The sequence below is a fragment of the Nematostella vectensis genome, chromosome 8 (genome assembly GCF_932526225.1).
Source record: "Nematostella vectensis chromosome 8, jaNemVect1.1, whole genome shotgun sequence".
Classification (NCBI taxonomy): Eukaryota; Metazoa; Cnidaria; class Anthozoa; order Actiniaria; family Edwardsiidae; genus Nematostella; species Nematostella vectensis.
This window is the reverse complement of record NC_064041.1, coordinates 4684201-4704045: the sequence shown is the minus strand read 5'-3', so window position 1 is coordinate 4704045 and position 19845 is coordinate 4684201. Positions and strand designations below refer to the sequence as shown.

At 38.9% G+C, this 19845-nt stretch overlaps 2 protein-coding genes across 4 annotated transcripts in view; one reads left to right on the top strand and one right to left on the bottom strand.

Annotated features, from left to right (window-relative positions):
• Nucleotides 1-3547, bottom strand: LOC5507219. The gene is made up of 4 exons (XM_032375738.2): nucleotides 3433-3547; nucleotides 2646-2952; nucleotides 2000-2137; nucleotides 1-988 (listed from the first exon to the last, which is right to left on the bottom strand). Exons 1-4 carry the CDS (start codon nucleotides 3490-3492, stop codon nucleotides 417-419), a joined length of 1077 nt encoding a protein of 358 aa, XP_032231629.1. The 5' UTR covers nucleotides 3493-3547; the 3' UTR covers nucleotides 1-416.
• Nucleotides 3548-8861: 5314 nt separating this feature from the next.
• Nucleotides 8862-19845, top strand: part of LOC116614594 (spectrin alpha chain, non-erythrocytic 1) — a 33991-nt gene continuing 23007 nt past the window's right edge. For all 3 annotated transcript variants that reach the window (XM_048731026.1, XM_048731028.1, XM_048731027.1), the window contains exons 1-21: nucleotides 8862-9207; nucleotides 10268-10393; nucleotides 10916-11056; nucleotides 11433-11621; nucleotides 11770-11861; nucleotides 12193-12454; nucleotides 12779-12952; nucleotides 13035-13274; nucleotides 13731-14075; nucleotides 14362-14566; nucleotides 14844-14886; nucleotides 15244-15313; nucleotides 15679-15747; nucleotides 16261-16377; nucleotides 16910-17036; nucleotides 17149-17201; nucleotides 17332-17401; nucleotides 17635-17852; nucleotides 18213-18305; nucleotides 18644-18775; nucleotides 19447-19598. In XM_048731026.1, the coding sequence (XP_048586983.1) occupies nucleotides 8959-9207; nucleotides 10268-10393; nucleotides 10916-11056; nucleotides 11433-11621; nucleotides 11770-11861; nucleotides 12193-12454; nucleotides 12779-12952; nucleotides 13035-13274; nucleotides 13731-14075; nucleotides 14362-14566; nucleotides 14844-14886; nucleotides 15244-15313; nucleotides 15679-15747; nucleotides 16261-16377; nucleotides 16910-17036; nucleotides 17149-17201; nucleotides 17332-17401; nucleotides 17635-17852; nucleotides 18213-18305; nucleotides 18644-18775; nucleotides 19447-19598 (3167 nt within the window). In that variant the 5' untranslated portion in view covers nucleotides 8862-8958. The remainder of the gene's footprint in view (nucleotides 9208-10267; nucleotides 10394-10915; nucleotides 11057-11432; nucleotides 11622-11769; nucleotides 11862-12192; nucleotides 12455-12778; nucleotides 12953-13034; nucleotides 13275-13730; nucleotides 14076-14361; nucleotides 14567-14843; nucleotides 14887-15243; nucleotides 15314-15678; nucleotides 15748-16260; nucleotides 16378-16909; nucleotides 17037-17148; nucleotides 17202-17331; nucleotides 17402-17634; nucleotides 17853-18212; nucleotides 18306-18643; nucleotides 18776-19446; nucleotides 19599-19845) is intronic.

Genomic DNA, 19845 nt, shown 5'->3' with positions numbered 1-19845 from the left:
GGTAAACGAAAATTTTTTTCAAATACGAAATTTGACTTTATATTAACTGCGATTTCCAATACTCTGCGAACAAAAATTTCCAACCTCGAAACCGTTTTCTGGCTCCCGTCATTCAAAGCAACTTACTTAACTCTGGTGCTTTTTGGTTGGTCAGCGGCCTGCGGAAAGGTGGCGTGTGGAAACCATTCGCCATTCTTACGTTGCGCGGGGGATTGGGTCGAGTTGATAAGCGGACAGCTTGCTGGGACGATTTTATGATACCCAATAGGCTGTTCGCTTATCAACTCGACCTAACCCCCGCGCAGCATAAGAATTGCAAGTTTAAATGTTGGTGAATGTTGACGAAAGCCGGAATGCGATTTTAGCTGTTGGAAGTCGTCGGCGAGAATTCGCAGAATTGAGAAAACTGTAGTAATTTAACGGATGAATATGGTGAATACGTCCCCTTCGCTAGTTCTCACAGAGTAATCATAAAGACTGTCATCACAGTTGAAAGAATTCTTATTAGCGGTAATTCCCATTCCAACGCCATACGAATTTGTAAAATAAAAAGGCAATGAAATAACACGTGCACTTGTTGTATGAAATACGTCATGCCCCCATGTGCCGCGCCCGCCCTCACCCCACCCCTCACAATTCTTGGAGACAACCGAGTTATCATCTGGGAGGGCCTGGAAAGAGCCACAAGCAACAGGAGCTGTGCTTTTAGCGTAAGCGTCGTCACTAAAGTAACGCACTGCATCTCGTCCAGCGGCATTGTTTATGGTTGCTAGGTCAATCGTGCGACCGACGGATTGTTTTCGGCATCTAAAACGAATCTGTGTGAAATTCGTAGTAAGGCTGTATTTCCGTAACACACTGGAAACAATTGCAAAGTTACGCCCTTTCTTTGAGTGGGTAGAAAGGGAGGTGGTGAGATCACCGATGTATTCTCGAGGTGGGATAGATTTCCCGGAGAGGGTAGACTGGCAAACATTCGTCCAACCACCTGCAAATAGAGTCAGACAAAAAGTGTCTAAGAAAATGCATGTAGTTAAAGCCGCATTGTCACCAGTTTGCTTCCGGAGGTCCGACGGAAACCTCAACCGTTAAAAGACAAAAGAATCTATTAGAATCCGAGATATTTTACAGGCCATCCGCTCTAAATTATCGATCACATCCTCGAAGAAACTTCCAATAGACACACTGCTTTAAATATTTTGAAATATTTTTTGCGTTTTTCGTTAAAAATCATCGGAGATTGCTACGTAATCGACCGAAAGTAAACTGGTGACAATGCGGCTTTAAGGGTTGGCGCACGTTCCTGCCTTGGACCTTGAACAGCCGCCCTTCATTTGTAACGCCTTATATGGATATATTATGTACATATTTACAAGTTCTGAAGTTACTCTTCCAGGCTTATTCAGAAAATAAGAAAATAAGAGACCCTATTAAGAAACCACACACATTCCCCAATATTTTCAAAAATTAAAAGAAATGACCATTTGGGTGCACTTACGCGGGGGTCACCTTATTTGGGAGCGCTCGCAGAGTACGCTGGATCTTCGAGCATGGGCGTGGCTCTGCACACACGTGGCTCAGCCCAACCCCCTCCCTCCTTTCTCTTCCCCGCGACCCCTATTTAGATGCATGCTACGGCTCTGAATCAGCGTGAGCGTGTGCATCTCTAGAACACGACAGAAACCCATTAGTTTTGTAGTGCATGATTTGCTAATAAATAGTTTGGCTACCAAAAGATAGAAAGCCAATCACATCGCCATTTCATGCTCTCACAAGTCACACGAGGTATCTATTTCCATCGGCTAATTCAAGCAAGTAACCAAGATATTTTCAAGCATATATTGTCAATAACGTATTAGACTTCATTCGTAGATTGTTTTTTTTTTTTAAGTTTCCTTACAAATAAACCGCTGTAGTTCAATTAAAAACAATAACAAAGGAGTGTCGATGAATACATCCTCGGAAATAAACCCAGGGGTATCCCCTCAATGAATAGTACCTCCGTCCGTGTCCATGTCGCAAAGCGAGAGTGCAGGTGTCCCAGCTTGTTCAGGATCAAGCCAGTACAAGCCACTGCCTACGTTGAACACGTGCGAACAAGAAATTGCTGGTGAAGCCTTGAGGCCTTTGACTGGAGCTACGGGAAATAATTGTATGGTTAAAAATCACCATTGTTACTACCACGATCACCGCAAACATTATCATCACACATTACCATTCTCACCATCCACAGTCAATACAAACGTGTAAAATTTTATATTTTTCTCGCAATAAATATGTACCCATGCGCTAATGTTTTAAGCAGCAAAATATCAACAACAAAGGCAACATATTTGGCGATTACGCATAAGCCGGAAAGTTTAATTGTCAGAAAGGCTTATTTCTATTTTAAGAAATTGTTTGGTCGTTCTCGGACGCAGTCATTTCTGTGTTAATTTTGCCTTGAATTTGCTACTCAAAAATACTAGGGCCGTAGCAAGCTTCGAAATATTGGGGGGGGGGGCACAATACAGAAACACTAAGAAAATATTGGGGGGCACAGTCACGCCTCTACTGGTCATTTCCCTATAATTTTTGAAAATATTGGGGGAGGGGGGGGCACGTGCCCCCAGTGCCCCACCGCTGCTACGGCCCTAAATACTTACTTGGATCTCGTCCGAATATGACAGTATCGTAGATGTAAGAATAGTCGACAACAAAACGATGAGGAGCGGAGAAATTCGTCTGCGAGTTGAAACTGCAGTTTCTTGCTGCTCCATTATAATTGAGACTGAAGCAGCTGGGGTCTTTCTTGCAGGCTAAGATGCATGCCGGGAACATCTCGGTAAATATGAACTTGTACTCGAATCCTTGCAAGAACTTGCCTCGAACTGACGTTTCTAGTACAACGGCAGGGCAAGTCTGCGCAGCCGTCTCTATGGCAACCATGTATGTGATCGTCATGATAACGACCTATGGAAAAAGAAAGAATCATTTTCTCCATTTTCCAACGCCTTCTTCCTAATCTTACTCGCCCCGCTTTTCACAGTTGGATTTTCAAGGCCGTAAAAATGCACGTAGATTATATTGCATCTATAGTTTTTTCTTTATACGATAATTATCTTCCTTCTCTTATTGAAGGTTAATATTGGTGAGCATATGTCCCTTGAGTATGCAAATGTCGGCTATCCCTTAACAGTAAAGTTAAAAGGCTGGATTTCCGGGAAAGGGGGGTGGATGCCGTAAAGCTACGCGCCAACTATTGCTGTAGATGGGACATGGGGCCGCGGGCCAGAGTCCCTATCGGTCCAAGTTCCTAATACAACTTCACTCAAAGCGCGATAAGAGGCGGAATATCTGTCTAAATATCCGAAGAGGACTTCATAGTACCCGAATCCTGCCGAGTATTTGAGCAAAACGTCGAGAAAAATAAAAATACATTTTCGTACTTACGATTACATCGTGTTTGTTACTTTTTCCTTTCAAGATTCTTGATGTTTTTTGTTTAACCATTTTGCAATCTGAAGGATGGTTGGGTGCGTTTTAACACCTCAAGTTTCTCCTAGTGAATGAGACAATCGATGGAACCTTTTATTTATGATATTCAACGTACCCTGCTGATAAGGTAATGCCCCTCCTCACGAAAATAATCAATAGATATGAATTTAATATGTGGCAAAAATGATGGAACAATTGGCAAATCAATTAATATGTTATCTGCTGTAAGAATAGGAAATTAGTGATAAGACGCCGCCAATGGGGTTTGAAAAACGATACGAGAAATACGGGCTGATGAGCGATACCAAGCGGCACCTGTATTTTCTAATAACTTCCAATTTATCTGGATTCTTCTAATAAGTAATGTAAATAGAGTAAAGGAATTTCAGATATTTTATTATGTCTAACTTTTCTAATGAAGCATTTTCTAAAATGTGTGGGCTTCTAATCCTTTTTAAGGGGCAAGGGAGGGAGAATATTTCTCTCCCATCCATCTAAATTCAAAAGCATACAAAATATGGGAAAAAGTTAAAGGCTAGAGCTAGCGAGAAGCCCTAGCCGTGATGGTATCGCTGATTCTAAGCCGAGTATAATTTCATAATCATAATCCGAATGTTCCCTGCAATGCGGCATCTAATTTGAAAAAAATATATAGAATTAATTTCATAATCATAATCTGAATGTTCCCTGCAATGCAGCATCTAGAAGGAATTCAAATTGTTTCAACTGTTGAATATAAAAATTAACAGGGCCGTAGCAGGGAGTGAGGCACTGGGGGCGCACGTGCCACCAAATATTTTCAAAAATTATAAGGAAATAACCAGAAGGGGCGTTGCTGTGTCTCCTATTGTTTTCTTAATGTTTTTGTATTGTGCCCCCCCCCCCCCCCCAATCTTTCGAGGTCTGCTACGGCTATGATTAATGATTCTCTCTGTCATCCGCCATTTGGCATTCATTCAAACAACAGTAGCATATAGTATTATATTATCCGATCACTACGACTTGTTTGGTTAATGAAATATAAATATAATGTCTTAAAATGGATATTCCCAGTATTCGGGTATTTCGAGGTCTCATTATTATTTGTCTTCAATCTAAACAAAAACGATGACAAAGGCGTGATTATGGGGTTTCCCACACGGGGTCATTGTTTGCATATCTAAAGAGCTTTGTTTCTTTTCACTAGTGCTTAATTAATGCTTCAAGTATTCCATTGTGTTTACCACAGTAATCCCGAAACTCATCCTGAAAGCCGACTAGCAGGCTATAGTCAAGGCAACACAAAAGAAAGCCTGCAATGCAGGCGTTTACCCGGTGTTTTTATTGCGAAAACCCAGACTCGAACGATTCGTAGCCGCCATCTTGGATTTTGAGCAAAAATGAAGAACGGGGGAGATTACGTAGAAAGAAATTGCTGAAAATCCAAGATGGCGTCTTTTTAAAAAACCTGCATTGCAGGCTACACAAAAGATTACAACCCAAGTTTCTTCTGAGTGAAAAAATTAATCGAGAGAGATTTTCAATTATGATATATATTTTGATTTTGTATATAAAACTCGGGAACTTCGCAAGAACAAGCGAAATGATGGAACAATTGGCAAATCAATTAATATGTTATCTGCTGTAAGAATAGGAAATTAGTGATAAGACGCCGCCAATGGGGTTTGAAAAACGATACGAGAAATACGGGCTGATGAGCGATACCAAGCGGCACCTGTATTTTCTAATAACTTCCCATTTATCTGGATTCTTCTAATTAGTAACGTAAATAGAGTAAAGGAATTTCAGATATTTTATTATGTCTAACTTTTCTAATGAAGCATTTTCTAAAATGTATGGGCTTCTAATCCTTTTAAGGGGCAAGGGAGGGAGAATATTTCTCTCCCATCCATCTAAATTCAAAAGCATACAAAATATGGGAAAAAGTGAGAGGAGAGAGCTAGCGAGAAGCCCCAGCCGTGATGGTATCGCTGATTCTAAGCCGAGTATAATTTCATAATCATAATCCGAATGTTCCCTGCAATGCGGCATCTAATTTTAAAAAAATATATAGAATTAATTTCATAATCATAATCTGAATGTTCCCTGCAATGCAGCATCTAGAAGGAATTCAAATTGTTTCAACTGTTGAATATAAAAATTAACAGGGCCGTAGCAGGGAGTGAGGCACTGGGGGCGCACGTGCCACCAAATATCTTCAAAAATTATAAGGAAATAACCAGAAGGGGCGTTGCTGTGCCTCCTATAGTTTTCTTAATGTTTCTGTATTGCCCCCCCCCCCCAATCTTTCGAGGTCTGCTACGGCTATGATTGATGATTCTCTCTGTCATCCGCCATTTGGCATTCATTCAAACAACAGTAGCATATAGTATTATATTATCCGATCACTACGACTTGTTTGGTTAATGAAATATAAATATAATGTCTTAAAATGGATATTCCCAGTATTCGGGTATTTCGAGGTCTCATTATTATTTGTCTTCAATCTAAATAAAAACGATGACAAAGGCGTGATTATGGGGTTCCCCACACGGGGTCATTGTTTGCATATCTAAAGAGCTTTGTTTCTTTTCACTAGTGCTTAATTAATGCTTCAAGTATTCCATTGTGTTTACCACAGTAATCCCGAAACTCATCCTGAAAGCCGACTAGCAGGCTATAGTCAAGGCAACACAAAAGAAAGCCTGCAATGCAGGCGTTTACTCGGTGTTTTTATAGCGAAAAACCAGACTCGAACGATTCGTAGCCGCCATCTTGGATTTTGAGCAAAAAATGAAGAACGGGGGAGATTACATAGAAAGAGATTGCTGAAAATCCAAGATGGCGGCTTTTTAAAAAACCTGCATTGCAGGCTACACAAAAGATTACAACCCAAGTTTCTTCTGAGTGAATAAATTAATCGAGAGAGATTTTCAATTATGATATATATTTTGATTTTGTATATAAAACTCGGGAACTTCGCAAGAACAAGCGAAATGATGGAACAATTGGCAAATCAATTAATATGTTATCTGCTGTAAGAATAGGAAATTAGTGATAAGACGCCGCCAATGGGGTTTAAAAAACGATACGAGAAATACGGGCTGATGAGCGATACCAAGCGGCACCTGTATTTTCTAATAACTTCCCATTTATCTGGATTCTTCTAATAAGTAATGTAAATAGAGTAAAGGAATTTCAGATATTTTATTATGTCTAACTTTTCTAATGAAGCATTTTCTAAAATGTATGGGCTTCTAATCCTTTTAAGGGGCAAGGGAGGGAGAATATTTCTCTCCCATCCATCTAAATTCAAAAGCATACAAAATATGGGAAAAGGTGAGAGGAGAGAGCTAGCGAGAAGCCCCAGCCGTGATGGTATCGCTGATTCTAAGCCGAGTATAATTTCATAATCATAATCCGAATGTTCCCTGCAATGCGGCATCTAATTTTAAAAAAATATATAGAATTAATTTCATAATCATAATCTGAATGTTCCCTGCAATGCAGCATCTAGAAGGAATTCAAATTGTTTCAACTGTTGAATATAAAAATTAACAGGGCCGTAGCAGGGAGTGTGGCACTGGGGGCGCACGTGCCACCAAATATCTTCAAAAATTATAAGGAAATAACCAGAAGGGGCGTTGCTGTGCCTCCTATAGTTTTCTTAATGTTTCTGTATTGCCCCCCCCCCCCCCCCCAATCTTTCGAGGTCTGCTACGGCTATGATTGATGATTCTCTCTGTCACCCGCCATTTGGCATTCATTCAAACAACAGTAGCATATAGTATTATATTATCCGATCACTACGACTTGTTTGGTTAATGAAATATAAATATAATGTCTTAAAATGGATATTCCCAGTATTCGGGTATTTCGAGGTCTCATTATTATTTGTCTTCAATCTAAATAAAAACGATGACAAAGGCGTGATTATGGGGTTCCCCACACGGGGTCATTGTTTGCATATCTAAAGAGCTTTGTTTCTTTTCACTAGTGCTTAATTAATGCTTCAAGTATTCCCTTGTGTTTACCACAGTAATCCCGAAACTCATCCTGAAAGCCGACTAGCAGGCTATAGTCAAGGCAACACAAAAGAAAGCCTGCAATGCAGGCGTTTACTCGGTGTTTTTATAGCGAAAAACCAGACTCGAACGATTCGTAGCCGCCATCTTGGATTTTGAGCAAAAATGAAGAACGGGGGAGATTACGTAGAAAGAAATTGCTGAAAATCCAAGATGGCGGCTTTTAAAAAAAAACCCCTGCAATGAAGGCTACACAAAAGATTATAACCCAAGTTTCTTCTGAGTGAATAAATTAATCGAGAGAGATTTTCAATTATGATATATATTTTGATTTTGTATATAAAACTCGGGAACCTCGCAAGAACAAGCGATTTCATTGGTTGAGAAACTTGGGATAAAATGCAATATACACCTCCTAGAACGTGTATTTTTTATTTTCCTGAGCCCCGTAATCAAGCGAAATGGCGGGTGTAACAGCCGATTTGCAAGTGTTTCCGAAAAGAAAATTACTCTTAAGCTCGAGGTAAATATTTTTAAAACCAATGGATACCTCAATGGAAATGATATAATTGTTAAATATTATTCTACCATTTAGGGACATGACGGAAAAATCTTGAAAATGCGCAATCCGAGATAGAGAAAGAAGGCACCATTTCTTACAGTGGCCATCTGTTCCTTGTAATCCGGACTGATTTTCAAAACACAAATAACGTGAGGCCGAAATGCATATACCCTGATTTTGCCTTTTTCAGATATTTTTTCCTCGATCATCCTTGCGCTATGTATGGGCTCAGGGATGAAAAGCTCAAATTTTAATGACACTTTACTAAAAGTCGCATCAATTTAAAAAAAAGTCGCATTGGATATGTTGTTTGATATTACTTACTAAGTACTTAGGGAAATTGTCTGCCTTATTAGATGGGAAATGAGCTTATTTGAAGCGTCATGTCTTGTTTTCCAGTCATGTCCCATATAGGAGGGATATAGCTTAGCCACTGGCGCTTATTGTTAACTAAGGCACGAATAAAAGCAATTCTGACAATATAAGACTAACACGAAAAAAGTTCACGTTACCTTCATTGGTGGACACTGAAAGGATTTTAAATCATGCAAGCGCTAACCAATCAATAAAGCACGAGATATTATTCCGCAACTTTATTAGACGGAGAGATTTCGCAGAATGTTGAAAACCGCAGTAGAGAGGCAACATATGGCTAGATGAATAAGTATTTGAAGAAAAAACAAGAACCTTAAATAAAATGTAACACTGGTAGATTACATATTTAGATATTTAGACTGTCTCCATGATAAAGCATAATTTTGACCTGTCCCCTCCCCTCCAAATATAGGTTTGCGGTTTGGTACCACGTGACATGGGCTTGTCTCTGTGCGCGGCTGGGCTAGCCCATTGTATTGTTGGCTGCTATAGCTGAGCCGTTCTTTCTTCCAGCATTGCGAATCGATTTTACATTTGATCATGGCTACTCTGATAGAGGCTCGAGAGATCCCTGTTCTCGAGACAGTGGAGGATATTCAGAATCGCAGAGAACAGGTTTTGCGCCACTATGCTGACTTCAAAGAGTCGACGAAGTTGAGGAGAAGACGTTTGGAGGATGCGAAGCGGTATTTCCAATTCAAGCGAGATGCGGACGAAGTTGAAGACTGGATCAATGAGAAGCTACAGATCGCTTCGGATGAGTCATACAGAGATCCTATGAACCTTCAGGTAGAGAATTTTAGTAAAATCGTCCCTCTTAACATAGCGTGCTTCGAATCAACACACCCTTTGCATGCCATAATGGCAGCAATTCTAGAAGACAGCGCCCGACTAAACTTCTCCTCGGATCTAATCGCAAACTCACTATACATTTCTATGTGATTGTATTACATTGATTTCAATAATCACTGAGCTAAGATCATAGATTATTAGTTTTCTAGGCGCACAGACCAAAAATGTTTCCACGATGCTGTATTCAATTTACAATTTAAGTAATCCACTTAGTTCTTCGTGGCTGCCGACTTACCAAAAACTTATAAGTACAAAGCTATCTATTGTTTAAGATATGCATATCAGGAATAAACGTTAAGATGTGTGGTTTTTTGTATAGCAACTTTATTTTCCATGTCGAAATTTATGCTTTTTTATTATGCGAATTCGCTCGTCTGAAAGCTGGTCTGCCAATGAAGCATTATCACATAAGTAACATACTACGTACTTGACCAAGAAGTAGTCAGATTCTGAATAATATATATGTGACTTCCTTAATTTATATTGCATGGCTAGTTCATGATTCAGGAAAATTTTTCTACTGCAGTAAAAGGTCCACATAATCTGAATATCATGCAATTAATAATAATCCAAGTTAAAAACCTGTTCTTAAAATGCCAAAACAAATCTTGGTTTAGAGAAGAAACTCAACACAAGGTTGAAATGGCATAAAATGGAAAATAATAGGTAGTCAGCAGAGCTGTGTGCTCCCAGAAAGAGAACAGAATAATTTTCTCTCTTGGTTGTTGAGCACCCTAGTAATTAATGAAAACCTGTTGTATTGATTATTACGAATCTCTTAGCACATCCCTTTCGAATTGCTTATTGACCCATTCCTGGTCTTAGTTTGCTCGCACACTCAGCGTCTGTGGACTACCTTTTGTTTGCGAACATTATAAATTTAGAGATATTACTTTGTCATCATTCAGTTACTATTTATCATTGTGACTGTGTGAGGAGTTAACTTTACTTTTCAGTTAATATTCAAAGTTTAATTAATGTACTGGTGTAATTCCAGGACAAGCTCCAGAAACATCAGGCTTTTGAGGCAGAGATCTCCGCTCACAGCTATGCCATCACTGAGCTGACAGATACAGGAGAAGAGATGATCAATGAGTCCCACTATGCTTCAGAGGACATTCGGGTAAGTGAACCACATTCAGCAAAGTCAATAGACTCACTCTGCTACTGTACAAAGGCAATTTAGTAAGCAGGGATGTTCCTAGGAATTGTACCTTTGGGAATTTTCCTTCCCTATTTACCAGCTGGCAAAATTTGTTGGAAGCCTGTGCTTAGGGAAAACCCTGGTAAATTGGCCATACATCAGATCAGTTAGGGAGTTAGTGAGTCTTACGTGGTCCTATCATGCACGCTTTTCAGTTACATGATACTTCAAGTCTCATGCTCAAAGAAAGCCAATCACACCACCATTTTATGCTCCCACGCAAAACTGATAATTCAAAGCATCCTTTTTCATTTGCTTATCTAAGCAACTTACTGTACTGAGATACTGAGATACTGTACTGTACTTTAAATCAAATATCATTAATCAAGTAGACTTCAATCATGGATGGGTATTTTGAAGTAACAATTATTTTCAATTTTCAATTCTATTCAATCGTAAAGGTGAAGTTGATCAATATTTTAAAAAAATTACCCCTTTTAGGAGCGCCTTGATGAATTGATCCGTCTCTGGGAGCTGCTTCTCTCCAAGTCTGCTGAGAAGGGACGCATGCTGCTCTTTGCCCAGAAGAGAGTGCACTACCTGCGGGAGGTTGATGAAGTCATGTCATGGATCTCAGAGAAGGTAAAAACCCCTGGCATTTCTTATTATACTGTGATATGAATAAGATTGCAGTATGTAACAAACATAATTTTAATGTTACAGTATTTTGACCAGTCACCTGCAAGACAAAGAATGAACTAATCAAAGAAAGCTTACAAATATTATTTACAAGGCCCATAAACTAGTTATCTTGATTTTTTCTTGCTTCGTTGTGACTTTGCCAGGCTCTTTCCCAAATACTGCACCTGAAGGTAGATACTGTACCATTATTTACCCCTCAAAGGTTTTTAGTAGTCATTAACTGTTTTAAACACTTGTTAGAATATGTTGACTGTCCCTACCCCAAGAAAAAAAAAACATTTAACAGTTTCAAGAGCTTTATGTCTTATTTCTGCAGGAGGCCATTGCAACGTCAGAGGAGATCGGAAGGGACTTGGAGCATGTTGTTGTCCTTCAGAAGAAGTTTGACGACTTTCTTAAGGACCTCCAGGCTAACGAGTCGCGTGTCACCTACATTAACGACTTGGCTGATCAACTAGCAGAGGAGGGACATCCGGACATGGAACTTATTTCCATGAAACAGCAGGTTATAGATCCATTCACCCCTAGCGTCAATAGCATGTAACAAAGCCTTGTTTTTGGGTTGTTTTCTAGGGCGTCAAAGCATTTTAAAAGCAAATATTAAAACTTATTTTGTTGTTTTTTCAACATTATGTCCAAATTCCATCTTTTAGGAGGTGAATGAGGCATGGGAAAGGCTGAAGCGGCTTGCAGTGATGAGGAAGGAGCGACTTGAAAGTGCTCATGAGATTCACAGCTTCTATCGGTAAGGAGATTTTTTATGGGTTTGTTATAATCACTGTGCATTTTATCATTGAAGAAGAAACAACAGAACAATTACATTAAAACCAATTTTCAAAAACAGTTGTAAAGATGAGCTGATGAATTTTCCCAACTTTTAGCTAGAAAGAAAAAAACTTGTGTGGCACACTTGGTGGTCTTTTATCCAAAAGAGATTCCAAGAAAAAGCCCTTTGTTCTATGATCTTGTTATAAATCCATGCAACTAAACAGGCCTTGCTGCCGGAATAATGTTTTGGTAATGTTCGGTGAGCCAAACATTTATTTTAACAAGTTTGTTGCTGTGGTTTATTGCAGTGATGCTGATGAAACCAAGAACTGGATCAACGAGAAAGACAAGGTTTTGTCATCAGATGACTACGGTAAGGATTTGGCCAGCGTGAATGCCCTGTCCCGCAAACACGAGGCCCTGGAGCGTGACTTGGCGGCACTAGAGGACAAGGTGACAGCACTTGGTCAGGAGTCAGGCCGCCTTCAAGAGGTCCATCCGGGTAATGCAGAGGAGATTTCTGCTAAGCAAGATGAGATTGTTGCAGCATGGGGCAACCTCAAAGACAAGGTGAGCAACAGTAATGTTGTAATATTTTACCCTTGATTGCCCTATCTGTTTAAAAAAAACATATACACAGTAAACTTCAACTGTTTACATAATCAGAAGTTATTGTTTGGTGACAATAGTTTTAATTCTTTTTTTGCAAAGTAGCTTTCAGTGCCTTATCTTGGTAAATAGAAAAAAAATTATTCAGCAAAATGTTTTAAAAAAGGCTTTTTTAAGGAAGCTCTTTTGCAAAAGGTTTAATTTTTTTCTAATAATTTATCTTGATTTACAATGGGTGTTGAAATGCATTTTAATTGCTGATATTTCTCTCATTGTTTTTGTTAGTCTGATGTGCGCAAGGCAAGACTGGAAGACTCCTATCGTCTGCAGCGGTTCATTGGTGATTTCAGGGATCACATGTCCTTCATTAACGAGATGAAGGTGCTTATCATGGCTGATGAGCTGGCAAAAGATGTTGCAGGCGGGGAGGCTCTTCTGGAGCGACACCAGGAACACAAGGTAAGCCTCCCTGTCCAGGAATTGGTTCACGTCCAGTGCATAAGCTGTCCTCATTAACATGTTTTTCTTCCCCATCTTGCAGGGCTATATTGATGCATCTGAAGATGGCTTCAAGAAGTTCTCAGATGATGGACAGGGGCTGATAGCTGCTGACCACTATGCCAAGGACGAGATCTCTGAGAAGCTGACGACTTTGGAGGAAGAGAAGAAGGGCCTGCTGGAGCTGTGGGAGAAGCGTAAAAACCAGTTTGAGCAGTGCATGGAATTGCAGATCTTCATCCGCGATTGTGAGCACACCTCTATCATGATGACAAAGCAGGAGGTGAGTTCTAGAGGAGACACTTCGTCAGGAGCAGAAGGGGACATATTTTTTACTGTTTTACAATAGAAAAACATGATTGTAACCTGCAGTAGTTCAAGGAACTACACTTTATGTATGTGCAGGCAGAAATTTCAGAATTTGCTAGCCAGTAACATTTGTTTTGAATACTCTGACAAAATTGTTAGGCATGCCCTTATTATCATACATATATGCTGTCCATGCACAAATAATTTATTTGCTAACAACCAATGTTCCAGTGGCAGTCGTTGTTAGCTGAATTTGATATGAACATAGAATTATTTTACGCCAGAAACATTTTTATTTTGCTACCCTGGAAACATTTGCATTTTGCTACTTGTGCTACTTTCTCTTTTAATAACTTTAACATGAAGTAACGAAAAATGTCAAGCTTTCTTCTTGTGTAATTTGACCTTACTGGAATGGTATCTCTGGCAGGCATTCCTTGCTGATGAAACACTTGGAGACTCCCTGGATGAAGTGGAAGCCATGATCAAGAAACATGAAGACTTTGAAAACTCATTTGCAGCCCAGGAAGAAAAGTTCAAGAACATTGATGACTTTGCCAACAGGCTTATTGATGGCGATCACTATGCCAAAGATGAGGTGACAGAGAGGCGTGATGCTGTGCTTAACAGGCGGGGCAAGATCCACGAGGCTTCCGAGGCCCGCAGGTTGAAGCTTGAAGAGTCCAGAAAACTGCAGCAGTTTGAGAGAGATGCTGATGAGGTCAAAGTTTGGATCAATGAAAAATTGAAGACAGCAAAGGATGAATCTTACAAGGTGTGTTTCTTAGTTTTTTTCTAAAATCTTAAATGCCAATAAAATCTAATTACTTGTTAGATATAAAACTGTTATTGTGTAGCAGAACAATTAGGGAGTTTGAAACACCATTTTTTGAAATTAGACTATGAATGGTTGACAGGGTTTAGAGTTTTAGTCAAACTACATTAAGAACTATGTAGGCCTAAATAACAACTAAAAGGAGAAAGAAAATATACTTTATTCAAAGCCCTCGTGTCTGTTGTAAGCAAGCCACCGAAACACATATGCCTATGTTGTTATCTAGGATTTGACCAACCTGCAAGGCAAGATCCAGAAACACCAGGCTTTTGAAGCTGAGCTCAATGCCAACCAGAGCAGATTGGATGCTGTTGATAACAGCGGCCATCAGCTGATATCTGCCGATCACTACGCCTCACAGCAAATCCAAGAGAGGCTGGATGAGCTCCATGAGATGTGGAGAAACCTGTTTAAGCACTCAAACAACAAGGGTAATGACATAACATAAGGAGTTGAGTTGAGGTTGGCATGCAGAGTTTTGCCTTGCCTATAAGCCAAGTGCTTTCTCAGTATACAGTTTCAAGGAAAATAGTCAAGCTACATGTAGTATATTTTCTGACTGGTCTCTGATTCTTCTTCAATGGATGATTGTTGAGTAAACCCAGCATTAAGGACACCATCTTTATATGGGGTTTCAGTATGTCTTAATGAACTAGGTCCCAATATTCAATCACTTATTTCTTATTATCTTTTCCTTGTCATCTTTAGGGCAAAAGATCAAAGAAGCCATCCAGCAACAGCAATTCAACAGGTATTCACAGCTTATGTACATTTAAATGCCTGAAAGTTTAAGTTAAACTGCCTGTAAGCTGCCATTTTGTCATCCTATCATAGTACCAAAGTGTGAAAATCCATTTTTCATCGGCTGATTTGGGAAAGCCAATGCAAAATTTTAGATTAAATTTCGGAAACACAATATAAAACTTTATTTGGGTGGTTATTTCAAAGTGTTATTGTATTATGTGCCTTCCAATATTTAATTAAACCAAAAACATAGGTGAGGCTGAAAAAGGCTCCTTAACTAATAAGTTTGGAGTATCACCAGTCCAAACACTACAATTAGTAGTGTTTAATTTTTGCAATTTTAACATTCTCTTTTGTTAACCAGGTGTGCTGAAGATGCAGAGTTGTGGATATCAGAAATTGAGAACCTACTGGCCACAGAGGAGACAGGCAAGGTTGGTTGATATTCAGGAAAACTATGGCAATGGCTAGAGAATTATATCTTCAGGGCAATCACTATTCCTTGTAGTTTTTAAGGGGACAGACACAGTTTCCTCCAAGTTCTTTGAAGTGTGGAAAACATCCAGCATTCTACTCAGTTGTTTTTTCAGAAACTGTTTATTTGAGAATATTTGATATTGGTTACATATCTATCCACAGGTATCAGTTAACCCCAGAGATTTATTCAAAGGCTTAAAAGCCTTGAATTCAAAGAATCATTTTATCATAATACTTGATACACTGCCAAATCATGCTCCTACATTATGTATAATATCTCATGGTTATTGTAGACTTAAACAACTTTTTTTATGTGGGCTAGGATTTGCCATCAGTGCAGAACCTACAGAAGAAACATGGTCTGATTGAAGCTGATGTTATCACTCATATTGTAAGTTAAATTCCAGCTCTTACTACAGTATACTCTGATAAGTTTCCCCTTAATTAATTGCAATCCTCAAATTAATTGTTCTCTTTTTTTTTTTTAATTTTGTATGTTAGATGTATTTGTATCATGTTTTTAATATTTTTTTTTGGAGGGGGGAACATTTTATTTGTTTTTGCATATTCTAATACTCAGTTCTGTCCATTGAGGTGATTTCTTTTACCTTTACTTTTACCTGCATACTTCAACGTCATATACCGTATTTTGAGTATCAGACTGTGTGCCATGAAATAATCACTGAATCTCAGCCATGAAAATTCAGTAAGCTGTGGCAAAGTCAGTTTTATAGTGCTTAGAGATTTTCAAAAGTTAACATATTTCCCTGCACATAACAAAAATAGAGAAACTTATTGATATTCTTAGCTGTAATCAAATAGGAAAAATTTACAACTCCTAATACGATTCTGTAATTGCAAGTTTTTCCCCACTATTAAAGTTACATTTAATTGTTTATTGTAGGAAAAGATTGAGGCTGTCAATGCACAGGCAGCAGTCTTTGCTGAAGCAGACCACTTTGATGCACCTACCATTGAGGCTAAGAAAGAGGCGGTGGCTGCCAGATATCAGGCTTTGCAGGTATGTAGAATGTTCCACACAAATATCACTTTTTAATGTTGACGAAGGAGTAACGCTATTTTATGTAATTTAATGTAATTACATAAGCATAACTCTTACGTAATCACATCTTTGAAGGGTGGGTTGGAATGTGTGATATGTGTATATGAACAGTTCAGGATTCTAGGTATTATGGTTTTCATTTACCAAGTGATACCTTGGAAGTAACTTATTTAATGAATTTTAACAAAATTCAAAGCAAAATTTGGTGGCAAAATTCTGATACCTTACCAAGGTTGTTTGAAGCCCACAATTAAAGCCTATGTCTTGCAATCCACCAACATTTAAATTTTTCACAAAAAACGACACGATCTTTGACTTTGGGAAAACCCTTTTCAAGAATGTGTAAAATGTGTAATCTATTCAGTATCAATAAATATCCAAAAGTAAACCATAAAACTTAAAACCATTGTTTCAGTACACCTTTCAGTACCCCAGGTTTTATCTTACTACTGAGTATGCATCTAAGTGTGATATACCCTTGTGTTCCCAGGGTCCCATGCAAGCACGCAAAGCTCGTCTTGCGGATGCAGCTCGCCTCAGACAGTTCCTGCACGATGTTGAGGATGAAGAAGTTTGGATACGAGAGAAGGAGCCAATTGCATCATCAACCAACACTGGTAATATTCCAAGATTATCAAGATTTGCCCATTCCATTCCATTCTTCATTTTGTTTTTATTTTTTGTAAAAGAAATCCAGCTGAAGAGAAATTACTCTGCTTATTTTCTTAGGTCGTGATCTGACTGGAGCCCAGAATCTTTCAAAGAAACATCAGGCTCTGATGGTAAGATCCTGATTTTCTCAATTAGATCCTGACTCTCTTGAATTTATCTTGATTCTCTTTGCACCTTCACCTTATTCTCTCAATTTGATTGTTTTACAATTCTTTGTTTATGTCATCCTTTTCTCTGCAGACTGAGATAGCAGGCCATGAGCCACGTATAAGGGCTGTACAGGACAATGGTGTGCAGATGGTTGATGAAGGTTAGTGGATCCTACAGTTTATGATTATGGCTTTGAAATTTTCCATACTGATTTTTGTCCATAGCATAATATATCACAGGAAATATTTGTTTCAAATTTAAGTACCATTTTTGTTTCCCATTGTTTTGTCTGTGGTGAATCTTCCAATGTGGTGAAACCTGATAGTTTCTACTTGACCCTTTGTTTCTCACTGCTACGCATGCTAAATGTATTCCAATCCCTTTTCCCTTCAGGGCATTTTGCTGCCGACGAGATCAAGGAGAAGATGGATGACCTGGATCAAAAGTGGAATGACTTAAAGGATAAGGCCAACATACGCAAAGGCCACCTGGATGACTCCCTGCAGTCCCACCAGTACCTTGTTGATGTGAGTGAAGCCGATGCCTGGCTGATGGAGAAAGAGCCTGTGGTCACATCATCAGACTATGGCAAGGATGAAGACAGTGCACAGGTCTGTTCAGTAACCTACTTCTGCTTACTAACTAATTCTAGCAAATAGGTAATGAGAATCTACAATGTCAAAAGTGGGAAAGTTACCCAGTCCCTTAAATGCTGGAGCCCACATTATTATGTGACATACATACATAGGCAAAGAATATCTATATCCTTATTCATACTGTAACCTTGAACAGAGAGGAATTGAGATTACAAAATTCAGCTCCATGTGGTTTTCATGTTTAGCAAGTGATGACAGTATCTGGATGAGCAAGAGATGAACTTGATATATGAGCATTCTACTCTGTTATTCTAATACCTTATCCTTATCAAACTTGTAGTTACTTTATACCAAACTTTTTTATCATAACTTCAGGCAATGCTGAAAAAGCATGAGGCAATCATGTCTGACCTGGAGGCTTACAGCACAGTTATTGATGGCCTGAGAGAACAGAGCAAAGAGTGCAAGGTATGCCAGTATATCTCGATTTGAGTTGGTGAACAGTGTTTTTCCTGAATAGGGTTATGTTCAGATATTGGAAATGTGCCTAATCTAATGGTTAGCTTTATACGGCTTTAAATTCAATTCTGGTAATCAAGAGTGGATAATATTTTTTTTATAAGTTAGAGAGCATTCCCAAAAGTTAACTTTCGTGTAGTGGCTGCGATCACACTGCTCATAAATAGTAGTATGACTAAAACACTACAGACAAGATGTAAAATAATTGGGTGGTCTTGTCGATTTATTTCCATGCTCATTGTATGATTGTAACCTTCTATGTGCATTTGCTCCTTGTACTTTTTCAGACAGTCTCTCAGGATACAGACATCTCTGACAAAGAGTGTGTCGTGGCACTCTATGATTACCAAGAGAAGACAGCCAGAGAGGTATCCATGAAGAAGGGAGACATCCTGACTCTGCTCAACTCAACCAACAAGGTATGGGCTAACCTTTGTTTGAAATATTTTGTTGGTAGTATGATTTAACATATACAATGGGCCACCTGAACCAATAAACCTCTGTGTCTCAGCCTTTTTCTCCTTCATTCATTTAGCACCGATTAGTGCTGTTCTTGCTGACCTGTGTTAAACAGGCACTCGCACAATTCTAAAAAAGTTTAATGAAATATGAAAAAGTATGTAACTAGCAATGTAAAATCTTCCTGGATCACATCACCCAAGTATAAATAGAAATGACCAATTTTCCATAAAATTGGTTTTATGCAAGGGATCTAGGTGGTTTTCCTATGCAATTTCAAGGTACAGCCTGTACCAAAACCTCAAAGTACAGTACTATTCAATCCATTTCCATCCGCTCGATGTGAGGTGTTAAAGTCGCAATATGTGACCCTCCGGAATTTCTTTCCGTGCCCACGGAATTTCTTTCAGTGCTCACGGAATTTCTTCCCGTGAGCACGGTGTGCGCACGGAATTTGAAAGCCATAGTGTATGTGTTTTCCCGTGGAGGGTCACATATTGTATACATCGGAAAGGTCATACTGTAAGTTATTTAGTAAACATGGATCATCATTTTGATTAATCCGCATGATTTTGACTGTTTTCTGAAACTTGCGAAGTGTGTTCAGAACTAGACTTTGATGATGTTTTAGGACTGGTGGAAGGTGGAGACCAATGATCGCCAAGGTTTTGTCCCTGCGGCATACGTCAAGAGAATCGATTCCCACAAGGCTTCTCAGGAACTCCTGGCACAAGCACCAGAAGTGGACTCTGTTGCTCAGAAACAACAAGCTCTTGATGACAAGTAAGGGTGTTCACTATTAGCTGAACCTGTGGTCAGCAGAATAATAAACCCTTGTTGATCACGATAATCAAGATAATCTCCTCTCTATCTTTAACCTGTCCCTTGTTGTATAAAGAAAGCCAAAACTATCCTGTGTCAAAATCAACAAACATCTTTTTTTAACATAAAAACTTGTTTTCATTTTTGTTTTTCATTTTATATATAAATAACTGTTTTCTATATGCCCATGTCATTATTTCTATTTTTG

Excerpts from the sequence above, each read along its gene's own strand:
- LOC5507219 (XM_032375738.2), bottom strand. The coding sequence starts at position 3,492 with ATGGTTAAACAAAAAACATCAAGAATCTTGAAAGGAAAAAGTAACAAA. Across the intron at positions 2,953-3,432 it reads GTAACAAACACGATGTAATC|GTCGTTATCATGACGATCAC; the intron begins GTAAGTACGAAA and ends CTTTTTCCATAG. Across the intron at positions 989-1,999 it reads CGACATGGACACGGACGGAG|GTGGTTGGACGAATGTTTGC; the intron begins GTACTATTCATT and ends CTCTATTTGCAG.